The 21,097-nt window shown below is 33.6% G+C and overlaps 5 protein-coding genes across 8 annotated transcripts in view; 4 read left to right on the top strand and 1 right to left on the bottom strand.

Moving 5' to 3' along the window:
* Positions 1-202: 202 nt before the first annotated feature.
* Positions 203-3,489, top strand: LOC144839269 (uncharacterized). The gene is made up of 4 exons (XM_078694585.1): positions 203-267; positions 661-1,191; positions 1,530-1,657; positions 2,230-3,489. The coding sequence occupies exons 1-4, from the start codon at positions 203-205 to the stop codon at positions 3,186-3,188; spliced, it is 1,683 nt and encodes a 560-aa protein (XP_078550711.1). The 3' UTR covers positions 3,189-3,489.
* A 922-nt stretch (positions 3,490-4,411) lies between these two features.
* On the top strand, positions 4,412-10,155 carry LOC144840041 (uncharacterized). Its single transcript, XM_078695673.1, has 3 exons — positions 4,412-5,121; positions 8,153-8,280; positions 8,807-10,155. The coding sequence occupies exons 1-3, from the start codon at positions 4,505-4,507 to the stop codon at positions 9,760-9,762; spliced, it is 1,701 nt and encodes a 566-aa protein (XP_078551799.1). The 5' UTR covers positions 4,412-4,504; the 3' UTR covers positions 9,763-10,155.
* A 1,624-nt stretch (positions 10,156-11,779) lies between these two features.
* Positions 11,780-16,554, top strand: LOC144840047 (uncharacterized). The gene is made up of 3 exons (XM_078695681.1): positions 11,780-12,492; positions 12,871-12,998; positions 16,436-16,554. Exons 1-3 carry the CDS (start codon positions 11,891-11,893, stop codon positions 16,471-16,473), a joined length of 768 nt encoding a protein of 255 aa, XP_078551807.1. The 5' UTR covers positions 11,780-11,890; the 3' UTR covers positions 16,474-16,554.
* Positions 16,521-17,836, top strand: LOC144839268 (uncharacterized). The gene is made up of 2 exons (XM_078694584.1): positions 16,521-16,566; positions 16,881-17,836. Exons 1-2 carry the CDS (start codon positions 16,521-16,523, stop codon positions 17,834-17,836), a joined length of 1,002 nt encoding a protein of 333 aa, XP_078550710.1.
* Positions 17,837-19,013: 1,177 nt separating this feature from the next.
* LOC144840038 (E3 ubiquitin-protein ligase UBR5-like) overlaps positions 19,014-21,097 on the bottom strand; it is a 29,185-nt gene continuing 27,101 nt past the window's right edge. For 3 of the 4 annotated variants that reach the window (XM_078695666.1, XM_078695668.1, XM_078695669.1), the window contains exon 44: positions 19,014-20,983. In XM_078695666.1, coding sequence (XP_078551792.1) covers positions 20,771-20,983 — 213 coding nt within the window. In that variant the 3' untranslated portion in view covers positions 19,014-20,770. The remainder of the gene's footprint in view (positions 20,984-21,097) is intronic. The other variant, XM_078695667.1, reaches the window with a different exon arrangement.

The raw sequence follows: 21,097 nt of genomic DNA, 5'->3' as shown, positions 1-21,097 counted from the left end.
TTTGTTTTTTGTTTTTCTAATTAAAACAATGGATGTAATTTACATGTTTAGGGCCTAAATATTATACTTTGTAATAGAGATAATAATAGATAAAAATGGTTCATTGATTTGTGGATGTATAATATAATTGTTTATGAGGTAATCAGAAAAGCACTTTGACTAGAGAATACCAGAGAACAAACAGCGATGATTTAGTCGAATAATGGTGATAACCGCGCGTCGTCAACTGCTCAATCGGCTTAGTGATACTACACGCAACTTTATTTTGTAAGTAGGCCTACAGGGCTGGCATTAGACAATCTTTTTACTTAAGATAGTAGCTTAAAGATTGTCCTATTGTCCCAACATTTTTTGTTGAATATGCCATTTTAATGTTGCATAATAGTTATTCACCTTGAGCCAAAATTGGATTGAAAAAAAAATTTGCAATAGCATCTTTAAGTGAAAGCTGAGACTCAAGCCATTTCATTTTTATCTTATGGAAGAATTCGTCATCTACGATTAAAAAACTGACTAAAGCAAAAATATGAAGATGATTTTTCCATTGTTTTTTTTAAAGAATATTTATAATTTGACTCTGGTTAGTGTAGTATCAATAGGAATTACTTATTTATAATCTATATTTTGTATTGTAATATTAAAACGTGTTTTGTTATAAAGGTTTTGGACAAAACTTGCAGAGCAGAAGATGGAAGGATATCACCATTGGTTGCGACATTCAAAGGGACAAGCAAATGTTTGTCAAATCACCCTCCTTCTTATATGGATTACCATCATTTGTTTATGGACATTCAGGCGTTTTTTTAATCGGAAAACTGTACAGAAAACGGGCGACGATATTGAAACGGGTAAAATCAAATATCAACGAAAAAAACCGAATGACCAGTGTTTGGAACAGCGGAGCGCAGAAGTAGAATCTCTTATAGATAATAATAAATCAACAACGTCAGAAGGAAATATAGAAAAACAATTTTCCAAATTTAAACCACCTCCGACGTTTGATGAATTTCTGTTTTATTGTGTTGTTTTCGGTGCGTTTATGATGTTCTTTTACCTGTGTTATTGCAAAAATGTTTTTCCGGCTGGAGAACGTGAATATTCCAGAGATTTGTTTGTTTTTCTTTGTCTTATATTGTTTGGTGTTGGATGTTATTTTACAGTTCAGGTGAACGAGGATAAGATTCTAAACAGGTAGGAATATATACATTTGGTTGGTATCACGCTCAGATTATGCATCTGTGTAGAGGTGACAATCGGTAGTTTTTTGGTAGCCCAAGCTTTACCGTCGCTTTATTAAAATGAAACAGTTTCGCAGACACATCTTCGACACTTTGTACCCGCGAGAATCGTAACCAAGTTAAGTTGGGGCTTGTTTTAAGCAACAACACAATTCATTTAAACAATTTGCTTATTTATTTATAATTGTTTGATTTCTTTTTATTTAATTGCGGTAATAATTCTGGAATGCCAGTTTTTTTTTATCGCGTCTCAATCTTCACCACTCACTTATTCTTCATTATCTCCGCCAGAGATCAAACTGAAGAATGGAAAGGATGGATGCAGGTGATGTTTGTGTGGTATCATTACTATGATGCAGTGGAAATATACAATATAATCAGAGTATTTATTGCTTGCTACGTTTGGATGACGGGATTCGGTAATTATTTGACGTAGCGTAGACGCTAAAGACGCAGGACTTAAAGCTTGATTGCCACTAGGACGCAACGCAATGACGTAACGCAACGCAAAGTGATTTGACCAATCTCAAGCGATGGATTATTTGAACAGTCGCATGTGATTGGTCAACTCGCTTGCGTTGCGTTCCTTCAAGTTCCTTGCGTTGTGAGTCCTAGTGGGAACCAAGCTTTAACCTTGAGGATGACGTCGCGTTAGAGACATCAGAGTCGTAATATTGAATACAGTATTATGTTAAATGATAATGGTTCGATGATTGTGATATTTATGATCTATGAAACAGCTAAATAGGGATGAGATGATACGTGCAGGTTTCCCACTTGGCAACGGAACGGCGCAGCTTGGCAAATCACACGCAACTCGGATGATCCATCGCGCCGTGATTGGTCAAAATTGCATGCGTCCTGGCGTTGCGTCCTATAGTGGAAACCAAGTTTTATGGTGATGATGTCGGTGACGTTTGGTATCTTCCTTCAGTTAGAACCTATGATCAGTTTTAATATAATAACGCCTTTGTTATATTTGTTTTCATAGGTAACTTTTCTTTCTTCTGGATTCGTCAAGACTTTTCAATATGGCGCATCTGCAAAATGATGTTTCGTTTAAACTTTCTTGTTGTTTTTATTGCTGTGGTTACAAATAACCAATACATGCTGTACTACATATGTGCAATGCACACGTACTGGTTCATTACCGTTTACGTGTTCATGCGTGTATTATCGTCATGGAACACGCAACCAAAACTTATGGCTGTTAAATTTGTCGCATATTTCATATGTAATACCGTGATTTTTGATTTGCCATACGTTGCTGACGTCGTTTTCACGCCGTTTTGGCCAATTCTCTCGATGAACAACAGTCTTTACGAGTGGAAGTATCGTGCTAAGCTAGACCATTATGCCGCGTTGGTAGGGATGATATCCGCTTACAATTACCCGAATTACGAACGCCTTATGAAATACCTAGATCAGAAGCATACTGATAAACGAGATAGGATAACGTTGATGGGTGCAAAAATAATGTCTCTAGGTGTTTTAGGTATCCTTTTAGGGGTATGGTACTACCTTTTCATGTCAATGGAACGTGACGAGTACAATCAGTATCACCCGTACATATCATGGTTTCCTATCCTATCATATATTTTTGTGCGTAATTTGTTTCCCTTCTTTCGCACTCATCACATCGGGTTGTTTACTTGGCTTGGAAAAATCACATTGGAAACGTACATAACCCAGTTTCATATATACCTGGCGCATGGTAAACGTATCATTTTCATCCTCATCGATGGGTACCCACTGATAAATGTCGTTTTTTCAACTGCGGTCTACCTCATCGTGTCGTTCTACCTGCTTAGATTAACAACAGAATTCAGTGCTTTTTTTTTACCTAAAGATATGAAAAAGGTTTTGTATCATTTTATTGGTATTACTCTAATTTTTTGTATTCATTTTTGTTTTGCTTTTTTGCTTCGTGATATAATAGGATTACTGTAGGCTTTCTTATCCGTAGTGACGACGCGCTATCCGATTGGTTCTTCTCACAGCAACGCGTAGGTCGCGCGACGAAACTTCTGACCAATCACAGCAATCAATAAAAGCCGTCTCTGTGTGTTAGGTCAAATCAATAAACACGCTATTTCTAACACTGATACTCACAAAAGTGCGCACAAGAAGCAAGAGAGAAAAAGGACGAATGTCTTTTATTTTAGAGTAGGTTGCATCACATGTACACTAAATAAAGTAATGCAAAATAGGTATCTCAAATATGAAAAATAAATCTAGGTAGGTATCGTTTGCCTATTGTATTCAAAACTCACATGGAATTGGTCAATGAAATACATCCGTACTTCAAGCAATGATTTGTGTTTTATTTTAAATATAAACAATCTATGTATAAATTAATTACTAAATTATTAATGAGGAGACGTGAAAGAAAAAGATAGAGGGCACTCGACGACAGCAGCAGCAACAAATTACACGTTGTTTGTGTTTACGACTACGTGACGTACGCACCTGTTGATTGATGAGTGTGTCGGTGTGCCGGTTGACAGAACGGAAAGACAGTTTGTAAGTTATTATGTAATATACCGACATTTTATAAGATTTTCTGTTTGAGGATCAAAGCTACTCTAGGATATCCCTACTCAATTTACTGAACTAACTTAGGCCCAATATCAAACCTATAGCCTATACTATAGGCAGTTTAGCCATTTCTACTGACTAGGCTAGTAGTAAGGCCCAGGCCTAGCCACCCAGCCAGAGGTTGAGTGTGTAGTGTAAGGGCGGATCACCCACTTTCATTTCATTTCTACCACCAGCCAGGCCTAAAGTGTAGGTTAGGCCTAGCTAGCCTACTACTAACTAGACCGAACGATGTAGCTGGGGAGCCTAATAACGATGCTGAAGCCGTGAGTTCGAAAAACTTTTCAGTACCTATTTTTCCCCCCATTTTTTTATTTTATTTTTTCTTTTGCTCACCATCATCTTTTTCTCACCATTTGCCAAATTGCCTATAGGTAGAGTAGAGGAATGTGTTTTCTTTAGGTTTCCACCAGGGCTCGAAGTCTGTGACACAGAGAGAGGGCCCCTGGCTCGATCTTCTACCTTTTCAGCCGGATAAAATTGCAAGGGACGATCGGGCCAAACGCACAAGATTATTGAGACCCCTAAAACCTATCTTGATTGTGTGATCTCATTTGTTCCCACTGGCTTGAGGTCTGCAATGAGCATGCCTACTTTAGACCGAGCCATTTCAAACTAAACTTATTTTGAACATTTTTTTAAATATTGACAGACTACAGTAGCAAAGAATGGAAGCATATCACCATTGGTTTCACCACTCATCTTCCATTGGAAAGCGTGATGTCCCTGTCAATTACACCAGTGTGTTTTCTACAAACGATGGACAAGCAAATATTTGCCAATTGACACTTTTTCTTATATGGGTCACTATTATCAGTCTCTGGACATTCAGACGATTTTTTCATCGTAAACTTTTACCAGACACTTCGTCTTACGACAATAAACCTGTTGAAGATGGCGTCGTTCAGAAAACCGAAGATGAAATTACACATCAACGAAAATTACAGAATGGACATTTGAAAAAACCGCTTTTAACAAATGAAGAAACAGCAAATATAGAAGAATCGTCAGAAGTAGTAGATGATAAAACACCAACACAACAAGAAGAAAATACCAAAAGTCAATTTTCAAAAATTAAACCACCACCAACGTTTGATAAATTTCTGTTTTACTGCATTGTTTTTGGTGCGTTTATGGTGTTCTTCTATCTTTGCGATTCAAAGCATGTCTTTCCTGCCGGAGAACGTGAATATTCCAGAGATTTGTTTGTTTTTCTTTGTTTCATCTTGTTTGGTGTTGGATGCTATTTTACAGTTCAAGTGAATGAGGATAAGATTCTGAACAGGTATATATAATTCATTACTTACAAGCAAAGCAATGAATTTATGCGTTTAGTTTTTTTAATGTTCAATGTTCTTTCTAACTAATCTATTACTACTACTATTACTTTCTAACATAAAATGTTAAATTGTAACAATAACATATTATTTTGATCTCTTGATTTATTACACATTTTCATACACACACATTCTCAAAGTATAGCTTGCTGCTATTTTATAATTATTCACTGACTATGATTGGTCAGACTAAGGCAATTACACATTCACTTAAAAACTTGTGTGATTTTCTCCTGAAATATCATATATGAGACCCCGCCCTTTTTCCTTCACACTATGAGAATTTTTTATCAAACAGATTAAAAGGGTGGAGTATACAAATCATTATCCTCTGATAACAATAAATAAATAGAAAAGTCTAATACCCATTCATGCATGTTGTTGTCTTTAGAGTCTGTGAGGTGTGTACAGTGTCTTTTGTACTGTAGTACAGATTCTATTGTATAGTATTCATACATCACTACACATCAAGTATTTTAAACTTTATATAAAACGCCCAATTTTCAAGGTTATTGCTGTTAATTATGTGGACTTATTATATAAGTAATTTAAATAAATTTCTCAAACTCACTTTTAACAGCAAAATAATACATAAAAAGAACCTGTACAATATACAAAAAAAATGATCTACAGTGGGACACCCCTATTAATTAATTAAGGGGACACTTTTTTGTGAAATGAATGAGGAGTAGTACGGTATATTAAAAAATTTTTATTTATATATATATATTTTATATTTTGCTTAATTTAACATTTCAGTTATTTTCTATTTTTCAAATTTTCTTATTATTTTTAGTCTTATGTAATTAATTTTATTTTTTTCTTTTACTTTTCTGTTCTTGTTGTTTTTTGTATATTGTATCTGTTCTGAGGGTCCCAAATGATCAGCAAATGCTGGATGGATCACCCTCATTAAATATGGTTTAAATAAAAAAAAAATTAAATAAGAACTACTGGCAATCCGTACTCAGGGGACTAGTCTGGGTTCCAGACCATAATATTAGTAAAAAGATAAATATTTTGGCACATATGGAGTTTCATATGTATAATACTTGAGCTCACAAAAATCGAAACACAGACTGGTAGACGAGCGTAACAATTGAATTAAATAGTATTAAGTAGAAGGTTCATTATTCATATGATCAGATAGTTAGTTTTTGCATTAATTTACAAACCCGTGGTATTTATTGCAACTGTTACTTTTTAAAGCTGGATAATTTTAAAATTTAAACAATATTTAACTCATGATAATCTTTAAATCTTTAGATTTGTGGATGTATAGTATGAAGTATTAGTTGTATTATTTTATTATTTGTTTACTGCATAATAATAATATATGGCGTGCGTGCAGACTACAGTATGTATTAGTAGTTTGACTGAGTAGTTTATTGCAATACGTTGTCTTTTAAAAAACAGATTACAGAAGTTCCTCCTACAGTAAATGCCAAAGCCCTCCATAAATAAGCCCTACTGTACAAGCCCTTCCACAAAAACAACCAGGCCCTTCCACAACCAGGCCCTACGAGCCCTTCCATAATCAGGCCCTTCCACAAGCCTTATCAATCATAACCAGGAAAGAGTTAAATTAACCAATCCCTACCAGTATAAAGTGTAAATTATATAAAATAGGATTTGTTTTAGAGTTTTTAAAGTAAAGTTAAAGTATGGTTTTAATGATGAAAATACAATTAGCACTCTAAATATCATATTTTGTACAATTTCCACTTTATACTGGTGGTAGGGATGGGTTACAGTATGATTGATGGCTTGGTTATGATTGATATGGCTTGGTTATAGAGGGATTGGTATTTAGGAGGACCCAATTGATGATAATTTTAAATCTTTTAAAATGGTGAGATTTGTTAAAGTTTGTTGAGCCTGCTGGATTCTGATCATCATCTGTTGAAAACACCAACATGTACAGTAAATAGACATGTCTATTATTATTATTGATTAATCCTGATATTGTATCATCTGTGCAATGCTTTTGTTTGTCAAGTCTCCTGAGGTTTAGTGTAATATCATACCTACTGTACATGTATAATAATGTACTTAATAGCCTGGTAGCTACCAGCTGTTGGATGTAGTCTTGTGTTCTTTTACACGTCCACACTGAGACATTAGCTAGCTTTCGGATCGGGATGGTAAATGAAATGGATGGTAATTAACAGAGTGACGTTTGTTTGTAGATACAAGCGATGACGGTCAGCCCCCCCCCCTCTCCTGACATAGTCCGCAGACCCTGTACACATGGGTTTGGTGGGCGTGTTTGTAAAGTTTCTGTGTTACCCAGGCACAGTAGGTCTAGGCTAGCAAAAGTCAAAAGTAAAACTAAAAACAAAACCTTAAATTTTAAATGTATTTTTGAGGGTGCTTATTTTTTTGATGAATAAAGTTCACCAAGTGATTTCACAGCCTATAAATAATATAATAATGTACACTGTAAAATGATATTTTAATTAAGTATTCAACAATCAAAAATAAAAAACTGAGGCCTACCACTTGCATTTGCTTAGTCATAATATTGATCGGATATTTTTATTGTTGAAAAAATAACATAAATGATTGTTCTATGGGACCGAACGTTAGAATCAACCAAATACAATAACGATAAAAGAAATAGAGTATATTGGGCTTATGCGCAAACAAATATGTATTTTGTACAACATTTCCTCATCTATCAATAGTGCATAAAATACTGTATGTTGACAATGTTTATTATTAATACAGTAGAACCTCCTAGGATACAGTACAGTAAGTACACCCCTAATAAGTGGACACTCCCATGAAACAATACTGCATTGTTTTAACATTAACAGCCAACCCCTTTTTGCAGATTCTTTATAGTTATCAATTATCCTTTTTTGTTTATTATTTTATACTTATAGTACTAGTAATTTTTGGTAAATGATATTATTACATTGACACTCTGTCCCTTTTCATATTTTAACAATGTATATCTTATAATCTCTTCACCAGAGATCAAACTGAAGAATGGAAGGGTTGGATGCAAGTGATGTTTGTGTGGTACCATTACTATCATGCGTTGGAGACGTACAATATGATCAGACTTTTTATTGCTTGCTATGTTTGGATGACAGGATTTGGTAAATATGAAAAGTTTTTTAACATAAACATTAACATTGTCCCCAAACACGCAATGTGTAAGTTCTACTCCTTTTGTAAATAAAATTGAATGACTAATTAGAGGAACACTGTTTGTGATTAGAAAGTTGAATATTGAGAGCCAGCCTCCATATAAAACCTGTGTTGTGCCTTGGTGTATATTAAACTGTGGAGTTTTGCTAGGTCTGAACGGGGTTGATTACTACTACTAGTTTACACACACCGGGGCACATACAATTCAAAACACTGGTGTTAATATCTAGACTGTGTGAAAAGGGTTTTCTTATTCGAAATTTATTTTTTAATATATAAGTGAGATTGATCTAGAATACTATTTTCTAAAACAAATATTTTGGGCAAGTAGTGGCCCGTAAGTAAGCCAGCTTTCTCTTCACATGCTAAATCAATGTTCAAAGAGTTTGACAGCCTTCTCATTGTAAAATAGCCAACCAATCTTTTAACAAGTATTTACCTTAAATTAATACAGCTTGATATTTTTCTCAATAGGTAACTTTTCTTTCTTCTGGATTCGTCAAGACTTTTCAATATGGCGCATCTGCAAAATGATGTTTCGTTTGAACTTCCTCGTTGTTTTTGTTGCCATGGTCACTAATAACCAATATGTGCTGTACTACATATGTGCAATGCACACGTACTGGTTCATCACCGTTTACGTGTTCATGCGTGTATTATCGTCATGGAACACGCAACCGACGCTGATGGCTATTAAGTTTGCTGCGTACTTCATTTGTAATACAATTATTTTTGATTTGCCATATGTTGCTGATGTCGTGTTTATGCCATTTTGGCCAATTCTATCGTTTGACAATAGTCTACATGAGTGGAAGTTCCGTGCGAAGCTAGACCATTACGCCACATTAATAGGGATGATATCCGCTTACAATTACCCTAATTACGAACGGCTTATGAAATATCTGGATCAGAAACATATTGACAGACGAGATCGGATAATAACGATCGGTATAAAAATCATGTCACTAGGTATTTTAGGCATTCTTTTCATGACATGGTGTTACCATTTTATGTTTATGGAACGCCACATGTATAATAACTACCACCCGTACATATCATGGTTTCCTATCCTATCATTTATCTTCGTGCGCAATTTGTTTCCCGTTTTGCGAAAACATCACATCGGGTTGTTTGCATGGCTCGGAAAAATCACATTGGAAACGTACATAACCCAGTTTCACATATACATGCAGTACAACGCAAAACAACTTATCGTTTTCATCGATGGATATCCGCTGATGAATTTTGTCGTTTTAAGCGCGGTATACCTCTTCGTCTCATTCTATTTGTTCCGATTGACAACCGAATTTAGCGCTTTTCTTTTTCCAAAAGATATGAAAAGAGTTTTATATCATTTTATTGGTATTATTCTCATTTTTGGTATCTATTTTTGTATTGCTTTTCTGCTTCGTGATACAAGAATCTTATAATCCTACAAAATTATAAGTTGATATTCCCCTCAATCCCTTCCCAACACCCCACAATCCCTTCCCCAACACCCCACAATCCCTTCCCAACACCCCACAATCCCTTCCCCAACACCCCACAATCCCTTCCCAACACCCCACAATCCCTTCCCAACACCCCACAATCCCTTCCCAACACCCCACAATCCCTTCCCAACACCCCACAATCCCTTCCCAACACCCCATATCGTCAGAATTGAACTTAAGTTTGTTTTATTTTATAAGTCTTAGCATAAAGTACAATTACTTCAGAGTAGGGCAATTGCTTCGCTCCTTTTTTACGCGAAGCTGTGTTCCAGTATTTTTTCTTAACATTTATTTAATTTCAACCCAAAATAATGAAAGAAGCAGCTTTTTTAGAATAGCCTGTCAATTTATTTAATTTCTTCTATATTTATTTGTCACTTATGCCAAGCATAATACAGTATTTATTAATTGTTGCTGGGCAACTTAGAGTCTTTATTTTAATTTAAATATTTATGACCGGTGTGTTATGTATTTATGAATTAAATCAACATCATGTATTATATCATGGAGTAATTATTACTCCATGATTATATACAGTAGTATTATGATGTGGTCAGGGCCGTAACCACCAGTAGGCCTATGCTTGATAAGGTTTCAACCTGGCAACTTTTTTGACAGAAGACAGCCTTGTGGCCTGCACAGGGGATTGTTCCCTTTTTTTGCGATCACAGTACCACTTTAATTCTCCTGGCTATGGCACTAGTTTTTTAACAAAACAAAAAGGAGAAAATATAACAACAACGGGAATATACATTCAAATCAACAAAAAATAACGGTTATTTCCAAAATGGTGACGTCACCAATGAAGCAAATGCTTGTGTCAGAGACTACTAAGAAAACAAACAAGTTGAAACGTGAAAAAAGGACAGTGCCAATAAAATTATTAATTAATTTAGCTAACTAGTGAGGTGAAGGAGGGTGGTATTCTTTTGGTGTTTGCCTACTAATCTCAGGTACTGGGTCTAAATCCTTTCTTTCATATTCATGTCTTACAAGTAGAATAAGAGCTGAACTACTATAAATAAAGAAAACTTATTTATATATAAATTGCTTTCTTTATATAAATAGAGTAAACAAAATGCAATTACTGCAGTAACTGCAGTAGATTGAATTTTGACATGATCCCTTATAGTTTTGTTATTTGATTTTATTATATCAAATAATTATTGATTATTGTATAATTTATAGTGAACATATGATTATAAATATTCATATATTTTTTTCAATAAAAAGAGATTTATAAACTATTACAAATTTTATTTGGCCTAGATTTAAATGTAATCTCATCCATAATTAAGACTAGATACTGCACAATTTCTAATATAATTTTTAAATAATATCATTCAGTAATATTTACTGATTTTTGTAGTCAGGCCAGTTTAATCATGGAGGGGAAAATAATAAACGGTACGTGCTTATTATTCTAGGTATAAAAAATATGTTGAATCCCATGTTATGTAGTTTTTTATTATATTTTTATTTTGTTTTTAAACTAAATTTGTGTATGTTTTGTTTCTGTATGAACAAATGTAGGACTTTTGAAAAAGAGATGTTATGAGGCACTATACTGTATCTTATTATTTACATTCACCTGAAGTCTTTCAAAATATGTGATTAAATAATAATTTAACATGATATTATTTTAGTTTCATTTTGTACAATAAAAGTATCAATAACATTATATAATTTTAGAAAATTAATAACATAAAATTAACATTTGACTAGTCTATTTTCAATACTATATGTCGGATATCCATGTTTGTATGGCATCAGGTGTGAATAACACAGGTGGTTTTATTACATATGAATAATGTATTTTTATACGTAAATATACTTAATATCAATTATTTATTTATAATTAATTTACATACAACCTGCTGAAGTTAAGCAAACTCCCAAAGTCTGGTAGATCTTTGCCTGAATATATATACAGTAGGTTTGGATAGAGTAACTACTTACTGTAGGCCTACATCAGTTTGTCTACCCTGTGCCCATTTGTAAACTTACTGTAATTGATTCCTTTTGGAAAGTTTGGACATTTTACAACGAGTTGGAAGAGCATAAAATGGAAGCACATTACCATTGGTTTCACCAATCATCTTCCACTGAAAAGCGTGATGTCAATTACACCAGTGTTTTTTCTACAAACAACGGACAACAAGCGAATATTTGCCAATTGGCGCTTTTTCTTATATGGGTCACCATTATTTGTTTCTGGACCTTCAGACGTTTTTTTAATTGTAAACCTTTACCAGAAATGTCTTCTTGCGACAATAAACCTATTGAAGATGGCGCTCGGAAAACAAAAGATGATATACCTCATGGACAGTCTGAAACACCACTTGTATCAAATGAAGAAATCTCAAATATAAAAGAATCCACAATAATAGAGGATAAACCAACAACACAACAAGAAGAAAGTACTAATACCGAAACAAAAAGTCCATTTTCAAAAATTAAACCACCCCCTACGTTTGATAAATTTCTGTTTTACTGCATTGTTTTCGGTGCATTTATGGTGTTCTTCTATCTTTGCGATTCAAGACATGTCTTTCCTGCCGGAGAACGTGAATATTCCAGAGATTTGTTTGTTTTTCTTTGTTTCATCTTGTTTGGTGTTGGATGCTATTTTACAGTTCAGGTGAACGAGGATAAGATTCTAAACAGGTAGGTATATAATTCATCATGTTTACCATTTAGAGCAAAGCTAAGGTAAATGGACTTAAGTAGCCCATTACATTTTTTTTCTAGCCTGTAACAAACTCACTTCTTATCCCCTGTAGCATACGAAACAAATATGTCGTGTAATAAAGTACTCATGACGTAAACACGTTGAATTTTTATTTCTGATTATAATATGATATATATCTATATTTATCTATATATAAAATAGAAAGACAAGGACTACGATAACCCTTTTTGGACTTTGGATTTTATTCAACTTTTATTCATCATATTCATGTTTTGGGGGAAAATAGCGTACATCTTTGAAGTAAGCAATTACAATTACAATTTAACAATGTATATTTATATTCTCTCCACCAGAGATCAAACTGAAGAATGGAAGGGTTGGATGCAAGTGATGTTTGTGTGGTACCATTACTATCAGGCGTTGGAGACATACAATATAATCAGAGTATTTGTTGCTTGCTACGTTTGGATGACAGGATTTGGTAAATATATATAACGTTTCTAAATGTAAACATTAACTTTATTCCCCAACACGCATTTTGTGAGTTCTACTCCTTTTGTAAATAAAATTGAATGACTATGTTAAAAATAATTTAAAAAAACTATGTTTAAAGCAGTGAATGTGGGTTTCTTGTTGGTGAGCTGTCTTAAAAAGAGCCCTTCTCACCAACATGTAGGCCTAACCTGTGAACTTAAGAAGTACTATTTTTCTCAATAGGTAACTTTTCTTTCTTCTGGATTCGTCAAGACTTTTCAATATGGCGTATATGCAAAATGATGTTTCGTTTGAATTTTCTAGTATTTTTTGTGTCCATGGTTACCAATAACCAATACGTGCTGTACTACATATGTGCAATGCACACGTACTGGTTCATCACCGTTTACGTGTTCATGCGTGTATTATCGTCATGGAACACGCAACCAAAACTCATGGCCGTTAAATTTGTCGTGTACTTCATTTGTAATACAATTATTTTTGATTTGCCCAACGTTGTTGATTTCGTGTTTAAGCCATTTTGGCCTATTCTCTCGATGAACAACACACTATGCGAGTGGAAGTATCGTGCTAAGCTAGACCATTTTGCCACATTTGTGGGAATGATATCTGCTTACAATTACCCTAATTACGAACGCCTTATGAAATATCTGGATCAGAAGCATATTGACAGACGAGATCGGATAATAACGATCGGTATAAAGATCATGTCACTGGGTATTTTAGGCATCCTTTTCGGGACATGGTACTACTATTTTATGTTTATGGATCGTAACATGTACATTTACTATCAGCCGTACATATCATGGTTACCTATCCTATCATATATTTTTGTGCGTAATTTGTTTCCCTTCTTTCGCACTCATCACATCGGGTTATTTACTTGGCTTGGAAAAATCACAATGGAAACGTACATAACCCAGTTTCACATATACATGCAGTACAATGCAAAACAACTTATTGTTTTCATCGATGGATATCCACTGGTGAATTTCTTTGTTTTAAGCGCGGTATACCTCTTCGTCTCGTTCTATTTGTTCCGACTGACAACCGAATTTAGCGCTTTTCTTTTTCCAAAAGATATGAAAAGAGTTTTACATAATTTGATTGGTATTATTCTAATTTTTTGCATCTATTTTTGTATCGCTTTTCTGCTTCGTGATACAGAAATATTATAATTCTACAACATTATATAATTATCATAAGATTTAAACTAGATTTTAATTTGCAATTTGTGATAATATTGATTTATGTATTTGCACATTTCAAAACAAAATATGAAGCTTGCTCAGTTTGTTAGAATACAAAACAGGGTTTGTAACCAGATGTTGATTTCTTTAAATTCTACTCTACATTTTAAAGCATGTTCTCATTAAAGTATCACTTATAATTCATTCTTTTACTTCCGATAGTACATCTAACAAAATATACAAATCAAATAACATATTCATTTTATTTAATTTCCCGTACCTTACTGGGTTGGTTAGAGTTTCTTCATGGCTGTAAATTGATGAAAGGTGTTGTTTTTAATTTTATTTGTGAAGTACACATCATAATTATAATATGATGGTACCAGGGAAGAGAATGTCAATCTTTCCTGAATGGTACAATGGTGATGTGAATTATTAAATGATTTAGTAACTGGTGCTTTATATGTATATAATGTTTTTCTTCTATTGTCAGGTGTTTGATTACATAATCTCGTGGTAATTGGTTTTAATCCTTTCTTGTATCATGGTATTAATGTGTGGTATAATAATAATAGCTGAACTAAATGAAACGTCATATGTTGTTATAGCTGATGTTTATATCATGTTGATGATAGAAAGATTAAATACGATACCAATTATATCATTTTAGTTCATTACAATATAATTAACAATAACATTATTGGAAAATTATATATATAAAATTAACATGTGTTAATATGACAACTACTTCATTTGTGATTTATGTCGGTGACATCTGTTGATCTATCTCCAGAGGATAGCGAAAACTCGTATGTATTTGTAAGTTATTTTGTTTTATATAGGCATTTATAATATTAAAGTAGTGTACTTTTTATTCCCTGGCATTAAACGGAATAACCATATGTGTCTTATTGTTCAGTTTTGGCGGATCCATGCTTTTGTGTGGCATCATCATAACAGGTGTTTTGTAACCACATGAATAATGTATTACATGTTATACATAACAATTATTAATTATTTAATTAACTATAACTAATTTACATAAAACCTGCTGATGTTAGAGGCACTCCCAAAGCTGATTACATCTACCCTTTTAGTCTCGTTCTGTAGGTATGAATATAGCTGGAACTACCTCAACCTACACTGAGCCATATACTGTAACTTGTTTTTAATTGGTTCCTCCTTTTTTGTTCTAAGTTTGGAAATTGTTCAACCATTGACAGACTAACATGGAAGCACATTACCATTGGTTTCACCAATCATCTTCCACTGGAAAGCGCGATGTCCCAGCATGGACAAACGATAGAGAAGTGCACTTGAGACCAAACGTACAATGTACCAGTGTATTTTCGATAAACAATGCACAACAAGCGAATATTTGCCAATTGACTCTTTTCCTTATATGGGTCACTATTATTTGTCTCTGGACCTTCAGGCGATATTTTCATCGTAAACCTTTACCAGAAACTTTGTCTTACGACAATAAACGAAGAATTGAAGATGAAATTACACACCAACTACAAAATGGAAATTCGGAAAATCCGCTTTTAAAAGATGAAAATATTTCAATAGAACTGAAAGTAGATGATACATCAACAACGCCGCCAAAGGAAAACACAGACATAAAAAGTGCATTTTCAAAAATTAAACCACCTCCTACGTTTGATCAATTTCTGTTTTACTGCATTGTTTTCGGTGCGTTTATGGTGTTTTTCTATCTTTGTGATTCAAGACATGTCTTTCCTGCCGGAGAACGTGAATATTCCAGAGATTTGTTTGTTTTTCTTTGTCTTATTTTGTTTGGTGTTGGATGCTATTTTACAGTTCAAGTGAACGAGGATAAGATTCTAAACAGGTAGGTATATAATTCATCATGTTTACCATTTAGAGCAAAGCTAAGGTAAATGGACTTAAGTAGCCCATTACATTTTTTTTCTAGCCTGTAACAAACTCACTTCTTATCCCCTGTAGCATACGAAACAAATATGTCGTGTAATAAAGTACTCATGAAGTAAACACGTTGTATTTTTATTTCTGATTATATATATAATATCTATCTATATTTATCTATATATAAAATAGAAAGGCAAGGACTACATTAACCCTTTTTGGACTTTGAATTTTATTCAACTTTTATTCATCATATTTTTAATGTTATAGGGGACAATAGCGTACATCTTTGAAGTAAACACTTAAAATTTAACAATGTAGGCCTATATCTTCTCTCCACCAGAGATCAAACTGAAGAATGGAAGGGTTGGATGCAAGTGATTTTTGTGTGGTATCATTACTATCATGCGAGCATTGAGATGTACAATATGATCAGAGTACTTGTTGCTTGCTACGTTTGGATGACAGGATTTGGTAAATATGAAAAGTTCTTTAACGTAAGCATTAACTTTATTCCCCAACACGCATTGTGTGAGTTCTACTCCTTTTGTAAATAAAATGTTAAAAATAATGCTTTGTAGTCCTTGATAAATGACTGGTCTGGATACTTCACTGGAATACTTTTGGCCAGTGGTAGCTCCATAAGTAGCCTAATGTCAACAGAAAATCAATGAAACTATGTTTAAAGAGGTTTGGTTTTTTTGTTGGTGAGCTTTCTTATTGAAACGAGCCCTTCCCACCAGCATGTATGCCTAACCTGCAAACTTAAGTACTATTTTTCTCAATAGGTAACTTTTCTTTCTTCTGGATTCGTCAAGACTTTTCAATATGGCGTATATGCAAAATGATGTTTCGTTTGAACTTCCTCGTCTTTTTTGTTGCCATGGCCACCAATAACCAATACGTGCTGTACTACATATGTGCAATGCACACGTACTGGTTCATCACCGTTTACGTGTTCATGCGTGTATTATCGTCATGGAACACGCAACCAAAACTCATGGCCGTTAAATTTGTCGTGTACTTCATTTGTAATACAATTATTTTTAATTTGCCCAACGTTGTTCATGTCGTGTTTACGCCGTTTTGGCCAATTCTCTCGATGAACAACACTCTTTGTGAGTGGAAGTATCGTGCTAAGCTAGACCATTTTGCCACATTTGTGGGAATGATATCTGCTTACAATTACCCTAATTACGAACGCCTTATAAAATATCTGGATCAGAAGCATATTGACAGACGAGATCGGATAATAACGATCGGTATAAAGATCATGTCACTGGGTATTTTAGGCATCCTTTTCGGAACATGGTACTACTATTTTATGTTTATGGAACGCCACATGTATAATCACTACCACCCGTACATATCATGGTTTCTTATCCTATCGTATATTTTTGTACGTAATTTGTTTCCCTTCTTTCGCACTCATCACATCGGGTTATTTACTTGGCTTGGAAAAATCACAATGGAAACGTACATCACCCAGTTTCATATATACATGCAGTACAACGCAAAACAACTTATTATTCTCATCGATGGATATCCACTGGTGAATTTCTTTGTTTTAAGCGTCTTGTACCTCTTTGTATCATACCATTTATTCAAATTAACAACCGAATTTAGCGCTTTTCTTCTACCAAAAGACAAAAAAAGAATTTTATATAATTTTGTTGGTATTATTCTAATGTTTGGCATCTATTTTTGTATCGCTTTACTGCTTCGTGATAAAGGATTGTTATAACTACAAAATTATAATTATCATAATTTATGGAGTTTATTGTCTAAACATAACACCGTACCTACATAATACATTTTAATAACATTCTAATACAGTTTATAGTATCTTATTTATGAATCAATTAAAATGATGTGAGAGAGCGTTGTGGTGAAAATGTTGATGTTGTCCGGCGTTTACTAATATCTGAGTACTATATCGAAATAATTTCTTCCACACTACGATGTTAGGATTCAAATCTGTATTATTTGTCTGAAGTAAATAAAAAAACAACTTTATATGTTATCCTGCTATTGATCTTAAAACTCCACATGTCAATTTTTTGAAAATTTCAGAAATATTGACTTTTTAAATTATGATTGATGTAACATGCGCAGAACAGATTATGTGATTCTGCGCATACATTTTTTTTAAATTTCCCTGTATTAAAGTAGGCCTACAGGTTTTTTTTTCGAAAAATGACCAAAATATCGACTTATTGAATTATTGGTGTAACATGCGCAGAACAGATAATGTGAATCTGCGCATGTATTTTTTTTTTTAAATGGTCAAAATATCGGCCTTTTAAAACTCAATTATTATGTGATAAAATTGCTCTATATGATCATATATTACTTTATCATCATCTTATAGTACCATGGACACCAGTTATGTCGAAAAATAAAAGGGTCTAAAATTGGTCATTTTTGAAAAAATCCCTGTACTAATAGTACAGGGATTTTTTCGAAAAAGGCCAAAATATCGGGTTTTTTAAAAATTCAATTATTATGCGATAAAATTGCTCTATATGATCATATATTGCTTTATCATCATCTTAAAGTACTATAGACACCAGTTATGTCGAAAAATGAAAGGGTCGAAAATTGGCCATTTAAAAAAAATTCCTGTACATATAGTAGGCTACAGGTATTTTTTCGAAAAAGGCCAAAATAACGGGTTTTTAAATCTTAATTATGCGATAAAATTGCTGTATATGATCATATATTGCTTTATCATCATCTTATAGTACCATATACACCAGTTATGTCGAAAAATAAAAGGGTCTAAAATTGGTCAGGGATTTTTTTGAAATGGCCAAAATATATTTTAAATTTTTCGACATATAGATTAAATGTTAAAAAATTAAATGTTGAATTAACAAAACGAATAAACAAACTCAATAAAATCATTATAGGCATAATAATTATTGTGTATTCATTTATTTTGCGTAACAATAGCTGAATATAAAATGAATACCCGACCTCTACATCCAATCAACGGTTCACATACACCATGGAGTTCTCCATGCATACACTGACTAGTAGTTGGTTAGTTTCCACTTGGACCCAACGCAAGTTAGTTGACCAATCACAAGCGACAGTTCGGATGAACCATCGCATTGTGATTGGTCAAAATGTTTTCAGCGCCGCTTTTAGGTTAGGAGTATTTGCCTATTGGTACAACGCCCTTGCATTAATCCTAAACATTGATTGACATTGGATTTATACAAACATTCCATATTTCAAGTAACTCTTAATAAAACACAAAGAATAAAATATTATTTAAAAATAAACAGCATAATTAAAAAGATAACAGAAGAGATTCTTCCATTTATCTTTGGAAAAAATAAAATAAAAGATCTTGCTTGTAATAATTAAATGTATTTTGAATACATGATTAAAAACTGTAAAATACATTGGCTGCGTATAGCAATAGAATCCTGTAGGTACTGAAGGCGCTCTATAATTGTTGGTATGTCAACGAATGAACATTACAAAGGAGCATCATCAAATCTAAGAAAACCATTCAATTATCATTGATAGCATTATGAAACAGTTGCTAGTTATATTTTTTCACAATAATATCAACAATTATTCTTAGTCCATTAAAAGTAGATCATACTTTTATACAGTTATAACGGATTGCACATTACAGCATGTTACCATATTGGGCTATTTATCAACTGCATTATATATTTCATAGTTCTGTAATAAATGTCTCATAGTTCTGCAGCAACTGCAGTAATTGCGGTAGAAAATACTGTATATATTCCCTTTAACTACTTCACATTTTCATGCAACAACAACTCTTTCTATCTTACTGTTCCATTACATTTCCACACTTACAAGAATTTGTTTTCGTTATTGGAATTTCTTTATAAGCACATGTTCCATTTTCTCGGTTTATTCTCAATGCAATGGGATCATAAGCATGTGCTTTTTCACTTACAACTTATTTAACCAGAATATTATTGTAAACGTAGCACTTGCTTCTCCACATACACACATTCAACTACAACAACAAAAATTCTTTTTTTTTGTTTTACACATAAGTAGCATTCAACTATTACGTACTAATTCATTTCATTTTAACAATACAATCTTAAACCCATGGCATCTTCCCCTTACATAAGCATATTTGCTCGATTGTAAGCTAATGCCAACATCTTTCAGTTACACCAAACATATGTGTATTGGCTTCTTTCTCCTGCACAAACAACCAAAAGGTCATGGCATCTTTCTCTTTACACAAACACATGCAGATAGCTTTCTTTCCTAAACCAAAACACTACAGCCTTTCCCTTACACAAATCTCAACGCCATAATACAGTACTTTTGTTCCTTTCCTTACCAACGAAAGCACATTTACGCACAGGTTTATGTCTTTAAAGGTCAAAGTGCACAGCTTCCCATCTTTAAAGGTCAAAGTGCACTGCTTTCCCTCTGTAAAAGTCAAAGTGCACAGCTTTCCCTCTTTAAAGGTCAAAGTGCACTGCTTTCCCTCTGTAAAAGTCAAAGTGCACAGCTTTCCCTCTGTAAAGGTCAAAGTGCACAGCTTTCCCTCTTTAAAGGTCAAAGTGCACAGCTTTCCCTCTGTAAAAGTCAAAGTGCACAGCTTTCCCTCTTTAAAGGTCAAAATGCAAAGCCAGCACATTTGAATCAAATCAACAAACATTCTATCTTACACAAAACCAAATGCTTTTGTTTTAATAGCCAATAGAATCTTCTTCTTGAGTATTGTCTTGGAGCTATATAGAGGGATGTAGAGCCTTGATATGCATGTGTTAGCTGTGGGTAAGTGATTATCATCTGGCGGTCGGATTGTGATCGTCGGCATTGGTTGGAATCCCTCCTCACTTGCTGGTAGATTAGGACTTGACATCCAGAAATAAACCTAAACAAATTAAATATACAATGAAATATAGAATCTTACTTCAACTTGTTGGTCTATTATTATATGATAACTAGATCATACGCGATTGTCTAGAAGTTACGCATGATTTACCGA

Source organism: Antedon bifida, chromosome 4 (genome assembly GCF_963402885.1).
Source record: "Antedon bifida chromosome 4, ecAntBifi1.1, whole genome shotgun sequence".
NCBI classification, from domain to species: domain Eukaryota; kingdom Metazoa; phylum Echinodermata; class Crinoidea; order Comatulida; family Antedonidae; genus Antedon; species Antedon bifida.
The sequence above is the reverse complement of the archived record's forward strand: the minus strand, read 5'-3'. Positions and strand labels throughout refer to the sequence as shown.

What these genes read in the sequence shown, in the direction of transcription:
- LOC144839269 (XM_078694585.1), top strand. Translation starts at nt 203, where the DNA reads ATGGTGATAACCGCGCGTCGTCAACTGCTCAATCGGCTTAGTGATACT. An exon ending in ACTACACGCAACTTTATTTT is followed by an intron (nt 268 to 660) that starts GTAAGTAGGCCT and finishes TTTGTTATAAAG; the next exon opens with GTTTTGGACAAAACTTGCAG. An exon ending in GAGGATAAGATTCTAAACAG is followed by an intron (nt 1,192 to 1,529) that starts GTAGGAATATAT and finishes TATCTCCGCCAG; the next exon opens with AGATCAAACTGAAGAATGGA.
- LOC144840041 (XM_078695673.1), top strand. Translation starts at nt 4,505, where the DNA reads ATGGAAGCATATCACCATTGGTTTCACCACTCATCTTCCATTGGAAAG. An exon ending in GAGGATAAGATTCTGAACAG is followed by an intron (nt 5,122 to 8,152) that starts GTATATATAATT and finishes TCTCTTCACCAG; the next exon opens with AGATCAAACTGAAGAATGGA. An exon ending in TGTTTGGATGACAGGATTTG is followed by an intron (nt 8,281 to 8,806) that starts GTAAATATGAAA and finishes TTTTCTCAATAG; the next exon opens with GTAACTTTTCTTTCTTCTGG.
- LOC144840047 (XM_078695681.1), top strand. Translation starts at nt 11,891, where the DNA reads ATGGAAGCACATTACCATTGGTTTCACCAATCATCTTCCACTGAAAAG. An exon ending in GAGGATAAGATTCTAAACAG is followed by an intron (nt 12,493 to 12,870) that starts GTAGGTATATAA and finishes TCTCTCCACCAG; the next exon opens with AGATCAAACTGAAGAATGGA. An exon ending in CGTTTGGATGACAGGATTTG is followed by an intron (nt 12,999 to 16,435) that starts GTAAATATATAT and finishes TCTCTCCACCAG; the next exon opens with AGATCAAACTGAAGAATGGA.
- LOC144839268 (XM_078694584.1), top strand. Translation starts at nt 16,521, where the DNA reads ATGATCAGAGTACTTGTTGCTTGCTACGTTTGGATGACAGGATTTG. An exon ending in CGTTTGGATGACAGGATTTG is followed by an intron (nt 16,567 to 16,880) that starts GTAAATATGAAA and finishes TTTTCTCAATAG; the next exon opens with GTAACTTTTCTTTCTTCTGG.